Below are 15741 nucleotides of genomic sequence, written 5' to 3' on the forward strand. Positions count from 1 at the left end.
TTTTATGTGTGTGGTACCAGGGATTGAACTCAGAACCTTGCACTTGCCAGGCAGGCACTCATGCCACTGAGCTATCTCCAGCCCTAAATTTTCTGAAATACAAGTATTTCTGTAATTGCAGACATAAGAAATTAGCGTAAAAAATAGTGAAGCAGATGTGACATATGACAGTCATTAAGTCTTTCAGGAACAGAGAAGAACTGCTGCCTAATATGAAGAGGACTTCATGGTAAAGACAATAATTGAGCTTGACATGCAAGAAAAGGGGACATTAAGTAAGAGAAACTATGTTCAGGGTATAGCGTTCCACACAAAAACAAGAAAAAGGTAAACTGGGCAACCTAAGCTAAAGGATTCACATAGGGAGGACTCAGGAAGGCAGAGAGGGTGGCTGGGACAGCACGCTGCCAGGATTCTCAGCCCTCACTAGGCCTGGCGGCTAGCCAAACCCTTGAGATGCAAAGTATGTTTTAGAAAACATATCTGCCCAGAAGAGCGTAAGATAAACTGCCAGAAAAGACACGAAGAATTTGGTAACACGTGCACCTGTACTTCTTACAGTTCAAAGGAAAAGAGCGAGTTATTAACTGATAGCTCATGAAACTAAAACAAAAGATTGAAAGCCTCTTCAAAGGGAGAGGCAATTAACTGCAGACAGCTTCGCTCTCCCAAGCCCGAGCCCAACTCCTCTCCGTCTTCAGGAATTTAGTGGGAGACCTAGTTTGACAAAGCTCCTGGCAGCCTAACTCTGCACTCTAAGCATCAAGGACAAAGTTACATGATGATATTCTTTTGCCAACGAAGGGAGTCTGTTCTAGTTTTTACTAGACTGGCTTCCAATGGGCAACACTAAACAAAAGTACTTTTTCCTTTCTTTTCTTTTCTTTTTACTTTTTTCAAGTAGTCAAAAAAAAAAAAAAAAAAAAAAGGGAAAACTACCTAAGTCACAAAATCAGTGATTTGTACATGGTTCCAAAAGAGTATTTTTGAAAAGATCTAAAAAAATTATGCAGGATAAAAGGAAGGAGAAGTTTAAACACCTCCCTAAAATGCTTTTGCAACTGAACCCATCTCTCTGTCTCTCACGAACTGCACCTTCAGAGCACAGCCCCAGTGACAGCAAATGAGGCCCACACAGGAACGCAGACCTACAGAAGGCACAACCTACTGGGTCATTTCTCCAAAATATCTGTAACTACAAGTACATACATGGTGTAATATCTCCTGACAGGAGGGAAAACAGAGCTAACATTTATTGTCAACTACTGGACCAGAGGATTATCCAGAATATGTAGTAACATGTGCATGTGGGAACATCTGTGGCTATCACAGCTCTAAATGCTACCCACACACTGTATCATGTGCTCTTGCTATTTTCTCAGGAATAAATGGGACAAAGAGTATCTAAAAACAACAACCAAAAAAAAAAAAAACCTTCACGAGTCTAAATCTGAAAGTTATCAGCCCAGATATAATTAATGATCTAAAAGACCTGTGCATTCCATTCAGATCATAAACAAATCTTTTAAACTTAAAACTTAAAAAGAGAGGAAAAAAAATAAAGTCAACAGTTATGCCTCATGAACAGAACTAGTTAAACCTGAAAATCAGAGTTTTGAGAAAGTAGACTATATTTAGATACTTTACATAGAGTTGACCTATACCCAGAAAAACACTGGTCTTTTATGGCTCAAAAAACAAGGTTGGCCTTTCTTCACTCAGGCTAGAAGTTTAAACAAAGTGAGTGTGACTTTAAAAACATCATAAACATGACAATGTCTATAAATCACCCCCCACCAAAAAACGACTGGGGGGTGGGACTTTTGGAGAAAGGGTTTTACTCTGCTGTTTAGGCTGGGATCAAACTCCCAGTGATCCTCCTGCCCCAAGCCAGAGTGCAGGCATAACAGATGTGTGCCACCACATCTGGCCTCAAGATATATATAATATATATATTATATATAATATATATGTGTATGTGTATATATATACACATATATACATATATACATACATATATATATATATATATATTTTTTTTTTTTTTTTTTAAATTTAATATGTTTTTCCCCGCTTGCAAAGGGAAAGAGGCAAGAATGCCTGAGCCCAAACAGTGGGGCACAGGCACGGACATAGGCGCAACCTGCCTGGATTCTTCCAAAGTAAACAGATGTACGCTAGGAGACAACCAATTCTGCATTATTTCTAGTGCAAAAATACGCAATAATCTTGACAGCAGCAAGAGAAAAGGCTACCAATAGAACTGAATTGTCAAGCACTGACTGCAAGGACTTGGGGGTGCAGCTCAGGGGGAGACCATTTGCCCAGTGTACACACAAGGCCCCAGGTTTGAGGCCCCAGCACCACAAACAAAAGATTGCTATGATGACTTCTTATAGAAACATGAACATGTTTTCAGAAAAAACGTGATCACAAGGTTCCTACTATGCACTGGGCAAGTACAACTCACCGCAGCATATGCAGGACTTCACCAGGATATGCTTGAATACATTTATGATCATACAACCACTAAAAACACACTGGGGCTGGGGAGCTAGCTCAGTGGAATAAGTGCCTGGCAAGCACAAGGTCTTGAGTTCGATCACTGGTACCACCAAAAAAAAAAAAAAAAAAAGCCAAAACCCTGAATAGTTAATTTTTATTGAAATAAAACAAACAAAAAAAGCCACACTGAAAAGTTAACGGTAGTTATTCATGGTGGTTTTTCAGAATCTTCAGTATTTTTCTGCAATGTTAATTTTTGAAATAAAAGTTGGTGTTTTGAAGTTTCTTTGCGTTATTGTATTTATTTCTGGAAGGCAATGAAAAGAAAATGATACATAGCTAAGACCTAGTTTCCTAAATGCAGAGATTAAAAAAAATACAATCTCTACCTTTTAGATGTATTGCTGATAGAAAAAAAAAGTATGTTATCTGACCTCTTTGCAAACACCTCACCTCCTGAAGTGAAAGAAGCGACAGAACACAGGGGAATCCTTCTGCTGCTCCTTGTCCTTGCGCAGACTGTCCAAGCGGCACTCGCGGCACTTGGGCAGCTGGGCGACGATGTTCACACAGGAATCGTCCTGCACGAAGGCCTCGCCACTCTGCTGCAGCTTCTTGAGTTTCGCAGGGTCTGTTAAAACTGACTTCCGAGCTGGGGCTGCGAAAACAAAAGACAAAGCGAACAGAAGCTCTCAAGTTTCTGACCGGCTCATCAGTATTTGAATGAATCTTAAATAAAAAGCAATGTTCCCATCCATTCTTGATTTAGTTGTAACTTTTTTTTTTTTAAATGTATTTAGTACAGGGTCTACAGGGTCATTACACAGACCCAACTCGCAGCGATCCTCTTGTTTTCAGCCTCCCAAGCACTGGGATTACAGGCGCGCACGCCACCATGTGCAGTCTCAATCCCCATCTCAGCAGGCCCCAGAGGTGGTGCCGGCAACGCAGGCCAGGGATCGAATCCCAGGCCCCTGCATCTGCCTAAGCAGGCACTTCAGACTGCTGAGCTATCAGGCTGACCCTTTTAGTTGTAATTTATAAAACACAGCTCAACAGAAAAAAAAGTTGGAACTGGAAAGATTTGTTTTCTCTGCATTTCTCATTTAGTGAATCCATTTGGCAACTAGAATGTCCTAATTCAACAGTCAGGCTCACAATTCCAGGAGAGCAAATCCTTCACAGCCCTGGCTGAGAGAAACATACCAAGTAGACTTTCCCAAATCGGAAAAGTCTTAATGGAAGCTCACATGCAGACACAGGCGCAGCTCTTCAGAAGCCTAAATCTGTAACAACTGGTTCTGCCACTTTCCATACACAGAAAAGAATGGCCTGAAATGTTCTTTCTCTTCTCTTTCTTCCTAGTTTTTTGAGACAGAGTCTCACTATGTAGCCCAGGCTGATCTCAAACTAGGGGTGATCCAGAGTGCTGGGCTGGGATTACAGGCATGCACCACCACCCTGGCTGTGTATTTTTTCTAAAGTACACTAAACCAACACTCACCGTGGCTAGTGGGCACACGCATGTAACACATCTTAATTCTTTTTATGTCCCCTTCCCCTCCCTAATCTAACCTCTTAAAGTAGGACTAAAATACATTGTAAAATGCTAGCTAAGGGCTGGGAACATAGCTCACCAAAAGTGCCTGCACGTCAAGCTCAAGGTCCTGAGTTTGATTCTCGATACCAAAACAACGTTACCTGATGCTATTAGTCTTTGATCTCTCAAACATTTTCACTCAGTAAACAGTAAGAGAAGAAAGGAGAGAAAATAAGGAGATTACTACTTCAAAGATGGAACTTTCCTCAGATATTATAAGACATCAATCATCCTTTTGAGTTGGATCATGATTCCACCAAGTATAAGCAAAGCACAAGTCACCTAACCTGCTATGTCCTGGCTTAAGAGAAAGCACCTAGAGATCAGCAGGCCGAACTATCTAAACCCAGCTCTTCCCTGAGAAGAGCAGCAACTGGTCCCAGTCCCATCAGTGACCCTTGATTCAGAGCAAAGAAGAACCAAGAGAAAAAAGGGGCAGGCCTAACTTCTCATGAGACAACTCTATCTCGGGGGGGGCGGGGGGGGTGGGCATAAACCTATGGCATGCATGTTATTTTGGGTTCTTTTTTAAGGATAAAAAAATGTTATGTTTGAGGTTTTTTTTTGAATGAAAAACCTCAGTATTCAGTTTAATTGCAGGGTTGGCATTAGGTGATAAATGAGGCGGCTCTGGGTTGCAGTCTGGGCTCTTGACCTTCAAAAGGTTTGCCATTGCTGCTCTATCTAATCAGGAGAGGTAGCTAGCTATGCTGCCCCAGCTCTTTTGTTCATAGCCCCTAACGCAGCCATGGAGCAGAGCCCCTCTCTGCTGAGGCTTTTGGTACCCACAGGGAGTACGAGCAGGCGCAGCTCAGAGACCCCACCGGCTTGCAATCCCTCTCCGTCCCCAGCCAGTCACTACAGATGGCAGGATGCGCAACTAGGCTTTCCCTTCCTTTTAAAGTCCTGTTAAACAGGGAACAGCCACACGTCAGATCAAGGGAAACAAAGCTGGACTTGTGCATCTGTCATGTACTCGCCCAACTCGCTTTTTCATATAAATTAAAATGATTTGCTTCAAATCTAGCTGAGTGTGAGGGCTGATGACTCAAAAATAAAGAAATAGAACAGATTCATCATTATGAATATTCACTTTCTTTGGGGAGTTACATAACTCGTGAGGAACACTATAATCTTATGCAATTAATTTTACGTAAATTAATAGCTATTTTACTAAGACCTGAAGAATGAAGAAGCTGGGTTAGCAGAGTCCCTAGGCAAAGAAAATATGCTTTCTATTCCACCAACTCTATATTAAATAGGTCTGCAAGTCAAATCCAGCCACCCCGACCTCTAGTTTCAGAGGCCAAGAGTAAAAATAAAAAGCTAGTGAAGTTATGTTCCTTTTTTACCGATCCAAGTGAACAGGACTTGAAGGTTATTTAGCCCTCACTCTTTTGACATATTGCAGCTATTTCATTTTCCTAATTCTAGAAATTACCATCACTGGGTGCACCCTTAAACACCCCAATACATACAAGATGGGTATCCCTTATCCAAAACAACAGAAGTGCTGCAGATTTCTGAATGATTCTTTGTTACATATACATAACGAGATATCCTGGGGATAAGTCTTAAATCTAAATACAAAATTCAGAACATTTCACATACCCCTTAACAGGCATAAATTGAAAGTAATCAGATTCAATATTTTTAGTGCATCCACATTTTGACTGCAACTCATTACATGAGATGAGATATAAAATTTTCCATTTGGCATGTCGTGTTGGCACTGAGTTTTAGATTTGGAAACACTTGAGACACCGGATTTCTCAATTAGGTATGTTCTGACATCTCTAAGTTGCATGAAATACAGCAGCACTTTCCCTATACCAGGAATCTGGCATGGTTGGTGCTCAGGACCACGCTCTTGGCAAATGGTGACTCTGCCTGGCTTTCCAAACCTGTGCTCGCCCACAAGTCCCTTTCCCGAGTGATGATACAATTCTGCATCTGCATTTTAAAATTTCACATTCAAGATACTTGTGTATGTCATGTCACATCTTCTCCTCTCCCTACGTGCTACAGAAAGATCAGCAACAGTCTAAAGATAATCAATCACCTTACTACTATTCTAATATCATTACAATATCACAAAAATACTTCCTTACCATCAAAAACTGGAAGCCATCTAATCACCCACCTTAAGGAAATGCATACAGTAGAATCCTTGCAGCTTTAAGATGCTAACAGACGCTTATGCCAATTCACACAGAAAAACAATTGGCATGGATCCAGTTGATTAATACAGTTTATGCAAACTTCCTACTATTAGGACAAAACATACCTGCCACCTCTTACCTTCAAAAAATTAAGAATACTCACCATTCTGGATTTTATTGTTGCTTCTTGTACAAAAGCTTTCATTGTCTACTTTCGCTGAAGTCTCCTTTAAATTCTGTGGCCGGCAACCTAAAGTTGAAGATTCTACCTTGTTTTCTGGACAGCCATTAGGGCGAGCACTATTAGCACCCACTTTCACTTCTGGCTTACTGCAGAGAACATTAGATGTGGAGGGTGCAAGTTCCAGGTGCTTTTGCAGTTCGGGAGTACTGGCAAGGTCCAGTTCTGCCTTAGCAGTCTTTGTAGATAAGCCCTCCTTAGCAAGGCCTGTCAACGGATGTGGGACAGATTCCAATCTGTTTTCCTGATCACCGTTTGTCTTCAACTGGGTACAACCACTTTTGGGTTCACTCAGGATTTTCAAGTCTTCAGTTCCAATCTGAGAAGACTTCGAAGACAGCAACCCTGCTTTGCAGATGTCTGGTTTTATTCTCAGTATTTCAGGCTTTGTGTTTAGACAGGAAGAAAGTTCTTCTGATAAACTCTGCTTATGGCAGCTGAAAAACATAAGATGGCAAAGTAGCAACCAGACCGCTACCTCTTTCCACCTGAAACCAATTGTTTGGTTCCCTACAGCAACCAGCAGCAGAGAAAAGACTCTACTTATTGTAAGAGAATTTAGGGGAGGTTTCTATGAGTTGCAGTTACAAGTCATCAGTCAATTCTATACAAAAATATCTTAAACACTCAGAAAGATACAATCCTAAGTTCTATCTGAATGTTCTCATAAAGCTTTCACTACTTCAGTTCTCCTCCTTATAGCATAGTGAACCGTAGCTTTCTCTTAACGGTGTCACATGAAACCAACAAATATACTCAGCAATGAAAACGCTCAATGGATTTTCAAAGGGTCAGAACTAAAAGCCTGGGTAGGGCCAACTATGCCAGTCCCTCCACCTTCTTTTAATTTCAGAGAATTAAATTCTTTCTTATATAACAAAGATTAAATTTAAATTTAAAAAATAAAGCTAGTATTCTTATTTGCCAAGACTTAGACATTCAATCCCATGGTAGGCAAATGTATCAAGATGAAAATTTTTCAATGTTCTACATATTAGAAATACTATAGATCCCTTCAGAGGCAGTCACACAAAATGTAAAATAGAAACTAATTATAAACCATGAGCAGCACAAAGCCTTGTGCTGCTATGAACATCATACAGCATGTTCGGGACCAAAGCACACAGAAAACCCACCTCGTTCCGGGCCTGTTTACAGAATCATTTGGTCACACAACCCTTTCCCCCACATCTTTCCTGTGGGGGAAGATACCTTGAGGAGCTTGCTTCTCCCAAGTTCATCTTAGGGTTCTTCCCACCAAAACACAAAACTTCTATTTCCACTCATTTTTTCCTTCCAGCCTCACACAGGATTTCACCTGGGAGGATTTCTCATGTACACATTCAGGTTAGAAATCTTTGCCTAGCTGTCACTGCACTGAAGCTCCCTCTGAGGCTGTCCACTTTTCCCCCAGTGAACCAACACTCACCTGCTCTGCTGCCTTTCCGCAGTGTTCCAAACCTACTTTTCTCTAACAGTGTCCCTGACCCACACTTAAGTCCTTATCAGCCGCCTGTACCAGCCACTGTCCCTTCCGAGAAGAGAGCCTTGCTCCTCTCTCAAACTTGCAGCCCTTTAAACCTCTAGTCAAACCTGCCATTTCTTACTTGTCTGCTTTGGCTGTAAATTAGAAGCAATATCCTGATCACATACAGCTATTGCTCCTGTTTCTAATTTTAGAATCTCCTCTACTGCCAGACTTCTTACCTGTACTAGGGTCCCCTCACATCTAGGTTAACCCTCACTGAAGCCAGGTCTCCCTCTTCACATTCCCACTGACCTCAGCCTTCCATACACAATTATCTGTTCCCTTTTCCTTGAAAGCAGACACTTATTCTCCAAAGGTAAGCAGTGTTTTAATTGTGCCTTTGTACTATGTCTTCTGAAGGGAAGGCACAGCCCCCACCCCCTTCTCCGCAGTCTTCCATGACACTGCATGTGTCTTCTACACTTCTCTCCTCTTAGGCACCTAATCTATCTCTCCTCTTGGGAAATCTTAGAAAAAAACTTCCCTTGGCAATGCGAGACAGGAGTAATGAATCATACCTACCACAACTTTTCATTGCTATGATCAAACATCATTAACAAAGCTCTACTCACCCTTGAGGGAGTTTTGCTCCAAGGTTAGGTGGAGAATTGGCAGCCTGGGGAGTACTCTGCTGTCTCGGGTCCTTACTGGGTGGAGTTGCTGCAGTACAGCCGAGCAGGATCTCCTTAAACACTGCTGTGGGAACAGACTGTACAGGACACACACTGGGAGAGGCCTAAAAAATATCAAACCAACAGATATTAAAAGGGAAGTCTAAGAAATTTCCAAGCTAGCATGATTCAAGATGATTTCCTTGGTTTACTATTGCAACAGCACTATTCTATCACCAATTAAAGATCAGTGCAGTAAACACATGATAATCACAGTTAAGCACTTCTAACTGAAGGTTGTAAACAAACTGCTTCAGGTTTTCAGAAAACTTAAGCACTCCCATAAAAGATCATGAGCTGATCTTTTTTCAGACCTGTCATTACACTGGGAAAAGTCACGTAGCCATTACTGGAACAGTGCAAGGCACAGAAGTGAACTTCCAAGTGTCTTAAAGGTGGCAGCTTCACATGCATTCATTTTGACATGACCTGAGTGCCCACCAGGCACTTACTGCGCGGACTGGCAGCAGACCAGACCAGATTTCTGTAGGCAGTGGTGCCTACTGGGTGCCAAGATAGGCCTTTGCAATGCAAAAGGTTGAGGACATGCTTCTTGGCTCATCAAGTAACAAAGGCCATCCCCAAGCTGCAAAAAATATTCAGTCAGGGCAGGCCCATGGAAGACAGGTGGGACATCTTTTTTCCTCCCCTTCTCATGTAATTTCACCTCTACAAAAACACAAATACCGATTCACTTCTTACCGCTTTACACTATGCTGGCCATAAAAATGAATTTCCCACCACTGAAACAGGAAGAGAAAACCTCGAGACAACTAGATGTTCAATGGCCAAATCTCGTGTCATCCCTGCCTTCACCCAACTCTGCACCTGTGTATGCCAGGTACCTTTCTCTATCACCCCCTTCACACTGCAAGGACCTTCACCTTGTCACCAAATCTAAACTCAGAGGATATTTAAAGTGTCATCTTGCAGTAATTAACTTCTAAAATTTACTGCAGAACTTCAGTAGGTTTTTAAAACCTACAATTCTAAAACTATTTACATGTTGCTTACTCATGATTTTTTCCCCTAAACGTTTACTCTGGCAGCCTTGAAAGAAGTATCTAAACAGAAATAAGTGAAAATTAAGCCAAGCAGATTTGGTGTACTCCTGTAATTTCAGCTACTCATGAGACTGAGGCAGGAGAACTACTTGAGCTCAGGAATTCTAGGCCATCCTGGGCAACATAGCAAGATTCTGCCTCAAAAACCAACAAAATCCCACAGAACTACCTAAAAAATAAAAAGGAGTTATTCACTATCAAAGTTTTAGAATAACTTCAAATTATGTTTAAGTACTAAATTATCTGATCAAACTTTTTTTTTTTTTTTTTGGGTGCGGAACCAGGGATTGAACTCAGGCCCTTGCACTTGCCAGGGAAGTGCTTATTCCACTGAGCCATCTCCCCGGCCCCTGATCAAACATTTTTGTCAACCAAATTTTGTTAAATACTAGTTCTGTGTTCATCAAAAGATGTAGTATGTCTGCTCTTTGATTTGGTTTTAGTTTTTTGGAGAAGGATCCTTTACACTGCTCTGCAGCTTTTTCCTATCCCTTTAACTTAGGAAATTAAATTAGTTCATTTCTAAAAGGTCCCTTTAGGCCATACTAACTTACAATGCTCTAGAAAGCACCTACTAAAAGGCCAGCCTCCCCAAGTCCAAATGCCAAATCATTACAAGATGCTTACCCAAGGCCTGCTGTCACCATACACTGTCTCCCATCTACCCCTTTTTCTTACTCTGGACACATCTAAAGTTGATGTGTATCACCTTCCCTGAGGTTATTCTAAGAGTAATGCACTCATGAGTTACAACACAAACTTACACATACATTTTATGTGTACTGTGTCCATCAAGCTGCTCAAGTGAAAAATAAACCTCTCTCTCTCACTTCCTACATTCAATCAATGAATCAATCACCCCTGCTGCTATGTCAGAAGGACTCACTGCATCTCTCCACTACTTTGCATGACATGATCACCACCGTTCTCCTACCCTCCATGTCTCCTAATAAGCCTTTCTTCTATTCCTGCTCATCCTCCACCTCTTCCTGAACGTATACTAGCAGAGCCATCTGTGTAACGCCTGGCACTTTACGACCTTACAGGAACCCCCTGTGCCCCAGGCTCCCACCAATTCCCAGGCCCCTATCTCATTTCACTCTTCCCCGACAGCAGCCCAACTACACTGGCTTCTTCTTTGGGCTTCCAGCAGTAGAAGCCCTTTCTGCCTGGTCTTTGTACTTGCCATTCCCTCTACCTGCCCTCTTCAAAGGCTGGCTGGCCCCTTCCATTCATCCTCACATTTGCTCCAATGTCACTTTGCCAGACTCCTAGACTGTTCGTTCCAAAGTGGTGCTCCATTTATTCCTTATCACATACTCCTACGGTTATATCACAGCACAGGTCATACTGGGAAAGGACCTCCCACTGTCAGCTTGCTCACAATGGGCCCTGCATTCCTTATAGCAGAGGCCCTGCTCCTTGGTATCAGACCACATCAAGCCAGACATATGCAAGATGCTCAGTAAGTAAGATTGGGGGAATGAAAAAGTACTGTATACATGAACAAACACGGTTAGTACTTTGTATATTTATAAATAACCACAAATAATTCTTATAAGTTACCTGAAGAGACAGGCAGTGGTAATGCTTACCACTGTACGTTAGTGTCTCTCACACTAAAGATTTATAATTATTTGTTGGGAGGAGGAAGGGACAGAGGGGAAGAATTTGCCATTTTAATGATGGTGATTCACCATAACATAGAAAGGGGTTGGAGGGAGGGAAAACAGTGCAGTGGTTAAGAATATTTGATTTAGGGTCAGATCTTACTTTGGATTTAGTGTCTAACACTTTCAGCACATTAATCTCATTTATAAAATGAGAATAATAAAGCATGCTTTATGTGGCTGTGCATTTACGGCAGTCCTTGGCCCAAGATAACATCAATTTAGATAGAGATGGGCACTCTTACAGCAAAAACATTGTAGAAAGTTTCTTAGTCATGTCACCATGTGATAAAATTAGAAATACTTAGAGGCTTTCAGAAACTAAAGTCAATCCCTCTACAACTCTCTAAGGTTCGGCTCCAAAGGGTAGGCCTTCTGACTCCCAAGCCCATCTTCATGTGCACACCTCTGCACTGGCCTCTGACTCAACAAAGGGTCAAAGTTTCTTCTTACCTGAAGAGTTTTCCCTGAAGGTCTTCTATACCAGTCATGGCAATAGTTCCTCCCTGCCAGCAGACGGAGATAATATAATTGAGTGTACGATAGTATTCTAAAGAGGACACTGCTGGCTCTCGCCCCTCAGCAGACTCTCCCAATTAACCAAGCAACATCCGTCATAACTCTGTGGAAGAGTCTGCTAGGCAGAGAAGACCTTCAAGGAGCCAGATGCCACTGGCAAACAGGTTTATCTTAACCGAAAGCACTCAGTGAGGCACGCTGGTGTCTTGTTGACCTAATCCCAGACTCCTGGCTTCAAACACCACTAGGAAAGAAATCCTGTGCAGGTCAGTCCACCTAAGAAGGCAGTGAGGCCCACGCCAGGAGCAGCGGTTACTATACTCACCTTTTGCTCACACATTTGTATCAACTCGCTCTCTTTCCCCTGCTTCCTTTACCTCCTCAGCCCTCTTATAAACTAGGCCATGCCCAAAACTTGACTGATTACAATGACCTCCCAGGATGAGAAACAATACTGATACAGTAAATGTTCACAGGGGAGTCAAGGAGGTGACAAGAGAGTAAAATTAAAATCTTTAAACAAAAAAACTGAGGAAGGAGGGAAGTATTCCTAAGTATGAATGAAGTCTCTCAGAAATGCATTACAAGTGATATCTCTTTGCTTTACTATACTTTTCTGAGAAAGTTTTTTTAACATATTCCCTACCCTTCAAGTTCTAGTCAAGCAGATGACAGTATCACACATGTACATATTACCACTCTTCACAAGCTCGTCCTTGCAGGTTATAAACGTGCCTGCTCACTCATCTCTCCTGGTGCTAATCAACTCAGTTCTCTGAAGGTACGCCATTCCTCCTTGCAGACTTCCACCCTACTCACGCATCATCCCTCGGGCCACTGACACTGATGCTTTCTCCATTAACAGTATCACCGAGCCAGAACGGCCTTTTATCCTACACTGCTAACAATTTTTCCATACCAAAACCTGATAGGTTATAATTTTACCAGTTTGTCTCTCAGCTTCTAACACTGCATCACTTGGCAACATCCTCCCCGAGTTTAAAATGCAACAATCACTTGCCTGGCCTCCTTTGTCTTTACCTGTATTACAAAGCCATTTCCTTCTAGAAAAAGAAGCCCCACTTCAACAGTTCAGTTTCCTCTATACTAGGAGACTACACGATACAATAATGGCCACCTGACCATGTCACTTGTGCTTTGCAAGGTCGCTATGGCACTGCACGAAGCAGGCCTTCCACACGTGCTACCTTCTCCTGAGGCCGGCTGCCCACTTCCTCGGTCATAAGCTTGCACCAAGTTCAGCTAGTGCTACCTCTTGCTAAACAGCTCTCCGTCCCTATTTCCCTGCCTCGCGTCCAGCCCAACTCTGCCTCTGACCTTTTCCTTGTTTCTATTTTGAAGGCCTTTCCTCATTCATCATCTACACAGCCCAGCCAACAGCCTGAACTCAAAACCCCTAAATACTCTCAACCACCCTCCATGCCCAAGTACAAGATAAAACCCCAACTTCCTTTCTACCTCTGACTGTGCTTTTCTTTCTTCCCATTCCACAAATGCTCCAACTAGGGCAAAATTTTTCTTGGCAAGCTTTGGTCCAGGCTGCTTCCTGTGTACCTACACGGCTCCTGCTCAGGGCAGAGATTGGGAGAGACTGTCACCCTCTCTGGACTACACGTACCTTGAGATGGGAACTCAGTACCTCTCCATCTCCAGCACACAGTGCTCAGTATTTCCACATTCAATACTTAGCTTAAGGCAAAAGCGAATGACAATCCACAATAACATCTTTATTCTTTCTTGAACAACCTGAGCCTTCAACTAAGGGGTCAAACTTTTATGCTTGGAGAAGACCAGGTTTTAGACAGCATAATTTACATGGCCTTTGGTAAAGTGTTCAAGTTCCTGTTGCCTGTTCCCTGTCATGGGCTCAGAAAAGCCCATTGGCCAATCTAGCAATGAACCCGGGGTTCTGGCCCATTCTAAGCTGTCCTCCTTGCCTTGTTTCCCTAGGCCTCAAGGTCCCTCTCAAATATTAAGAGTCTTGAACAGTAGCATCCCAATGGATTTCAAAAGTCTAAGCTGTAGCCTGAAGCACAGGATCATAAAGCAGTTTTGTTTGGTGGTGCTGGGGATGGATCCCAGGGCCTGGTGCATGCTAGCCAAGCACTACCCCTGAGCTGCACCCCTGACCAATATTTTTTGATCACTGGAATGCAGGAAACTATCCATGTGACACAACTGCATTTGTCTACCTAAATTGTAGTTATTTACACTCCAATAGATCCACTGTCTGAGCTCACCTATAGAAGAAATAGTCTTAACTTCCCTGGTCTAAAAAATAACTATTTCAAAAGAGAATTAAATCTGGCACCTAAACCCATGTGGCATTCAGAGGTCTATACTTTTCTGGGCAGAGATTAATAACAGCAAATCATCTCCTTTGAACACTAGCTTGTCTATATGCCCAATCATAAGCAACCATGGAACTTCCTATTGAGAGTAAAGATCCTATTTTCAACATCCAATCAATGCAGAACTCTACAGCTCTTTCCTTTCCTCACACCATTCTTCCAATTTTACACATATATCTCAATTTACTTTCAAAAACACCTCCACCAAATATCAAAAAAGAAAAGTGTTTTTGCACAAAAAGTAGTGAACCAGAAATTTATATTATCTCCATCTGCTTGAGTGTAGAAATTATGGCCAAGACCTGGAACTTCAAAGAGCAGACAAGACACAGGACAGAGCAGAAAGCTTATGACCAATAAAAAAGACTGGCCATGCAATGTCAAAGAAAGCTTTATGCAGTGACAGGAATAAATCAAGGTTACCTCAGAGGAAGACTTTGCTTGTTTGGAAACCAAGCTTCCATTGTTCTCAGAAGACTTGCGTTTTACACCTCCCATTCTTGCAGAATTACCTGAAATTAAAAAAAAAAAAAAAAAAAAAAAAAGTTGAGTTTGCATTTCTATTTCTCTTAATATAAGAAGAAAAAGAAACAGAGGTTTTCCTCAATGTATCTTACCACATGTCACAAAATTTTCATGTACAACTTCAACATGAATCAGTGATGGATCAACAATTTTCAGTGCTGGAATCTTAAAAATAAAACAAAACACTGAAAAGTTTAAGCATGCTTGGGAATATGGTGAAAATTACTTTATTAACATAATAGGGCCTAACAATACTTTTGTTTGTTTGTTTTTGGTGTTTGAGATCTAACCCAGGGCCTTCACACTGAGCCACAGCCTCAACTCTCCTTGCGCCCCCTCCTTAAAATTTTGTTGCCCAGTTTGGGTTTCAACTTGCAATGCCCCTGCCTCAGCCTGCCAGTGCTGAGATTAAAAACATGCAACAGTTATTAAAACAATTATAATCATTTCTACTTCTGCCCTAACATTTTATAAAGAAAGGGCTTAGGCTCCTGCTGAAAGATAAACATTCTGGAGTTCTCTCTTCCACTAAGTTACCTCACATGCAACTGTTACTGTCTTTACCTCCTCACAGTTGACTTGAAGTGTTTTTGATGCTGGGTTTCCATTTACAACAGTTGCTGAAAACCACTGGGTAGATGGGTCCAAGCTGTAAATTTTTACTTCTGAGCCAACTAGGTTTTTGTCTCCTTAGAAAGAGAAAAAGTTTTAGAGCAGTCTGTATTATCTCCCATTAACATTATGTTGAGATCCATCTTTTCCTGCATCTTTTTAAAATATGCCATAGTCAACATGAACGAATTATCATAAACACAGGACAGATATTTCAGCAAAGCTAGGAAAATGTAAACCTTTTATTTGTAAGTTCCATTTTCCTAGACATT

The 15741-nt window shown here is 41.7% G+C and overlaps 1 protein-coding gene across 4 annotated transcripts in view; it reads right to left on the reverse strand.

Moving 5' to 3' along the window:
* The window catches only part of Kdm3a (lysine demethylase 3A), a 45319-nt gene that overhangs the window by 19611 nt on the left and 9967 nt on the right, over positions 1-15741 (reverse strand). For all 4 annotated transcript variants that reach the window (XM_023702923.1, XM_023702925.1, XM_023702922.1 and 1 more), the window contains exons 6-11: positions 15422-15546; positions 14950-15022; positions 14756-14844; positions 8609-8772; positions 6431-6945; positions 2959-3163 (exon numbers count right to left, since the gene is read on the reverse strand). In XM_023702923.1, the coding sequence (XP_023558691.1) occupies positions 2959-3163; positions 6431-6945; positions 8609-8772; positions 14756-14844; positions 14950-15022; positions 15422-15546 (1171 nt within the window). The remainder of the gene's footprint in view (positions 1-2958; positions 3164-6430; positions 6946-8608; positions 8773-14755; positions 14845-14949; positions 15023-15421; positions 15547-15741) is intronic.

The sequence above is a fragment of the Octodon degus genome, unplaced genomic scaffold (assembly GCF_000260255.1).
Source record: "Octodon degus isolate 3935 unplaced genomic scaffold, OctDeg1.0 scaffold00162, whole genome shotgun sequence".
In the NCBI taxonomy this organism is placed as follows: domain Eukaryota; kingdom Metazoa; phylum Chordata; class Mammalia; order Rodentia; family Octodontidae; genus Octodon; species Octodon degus.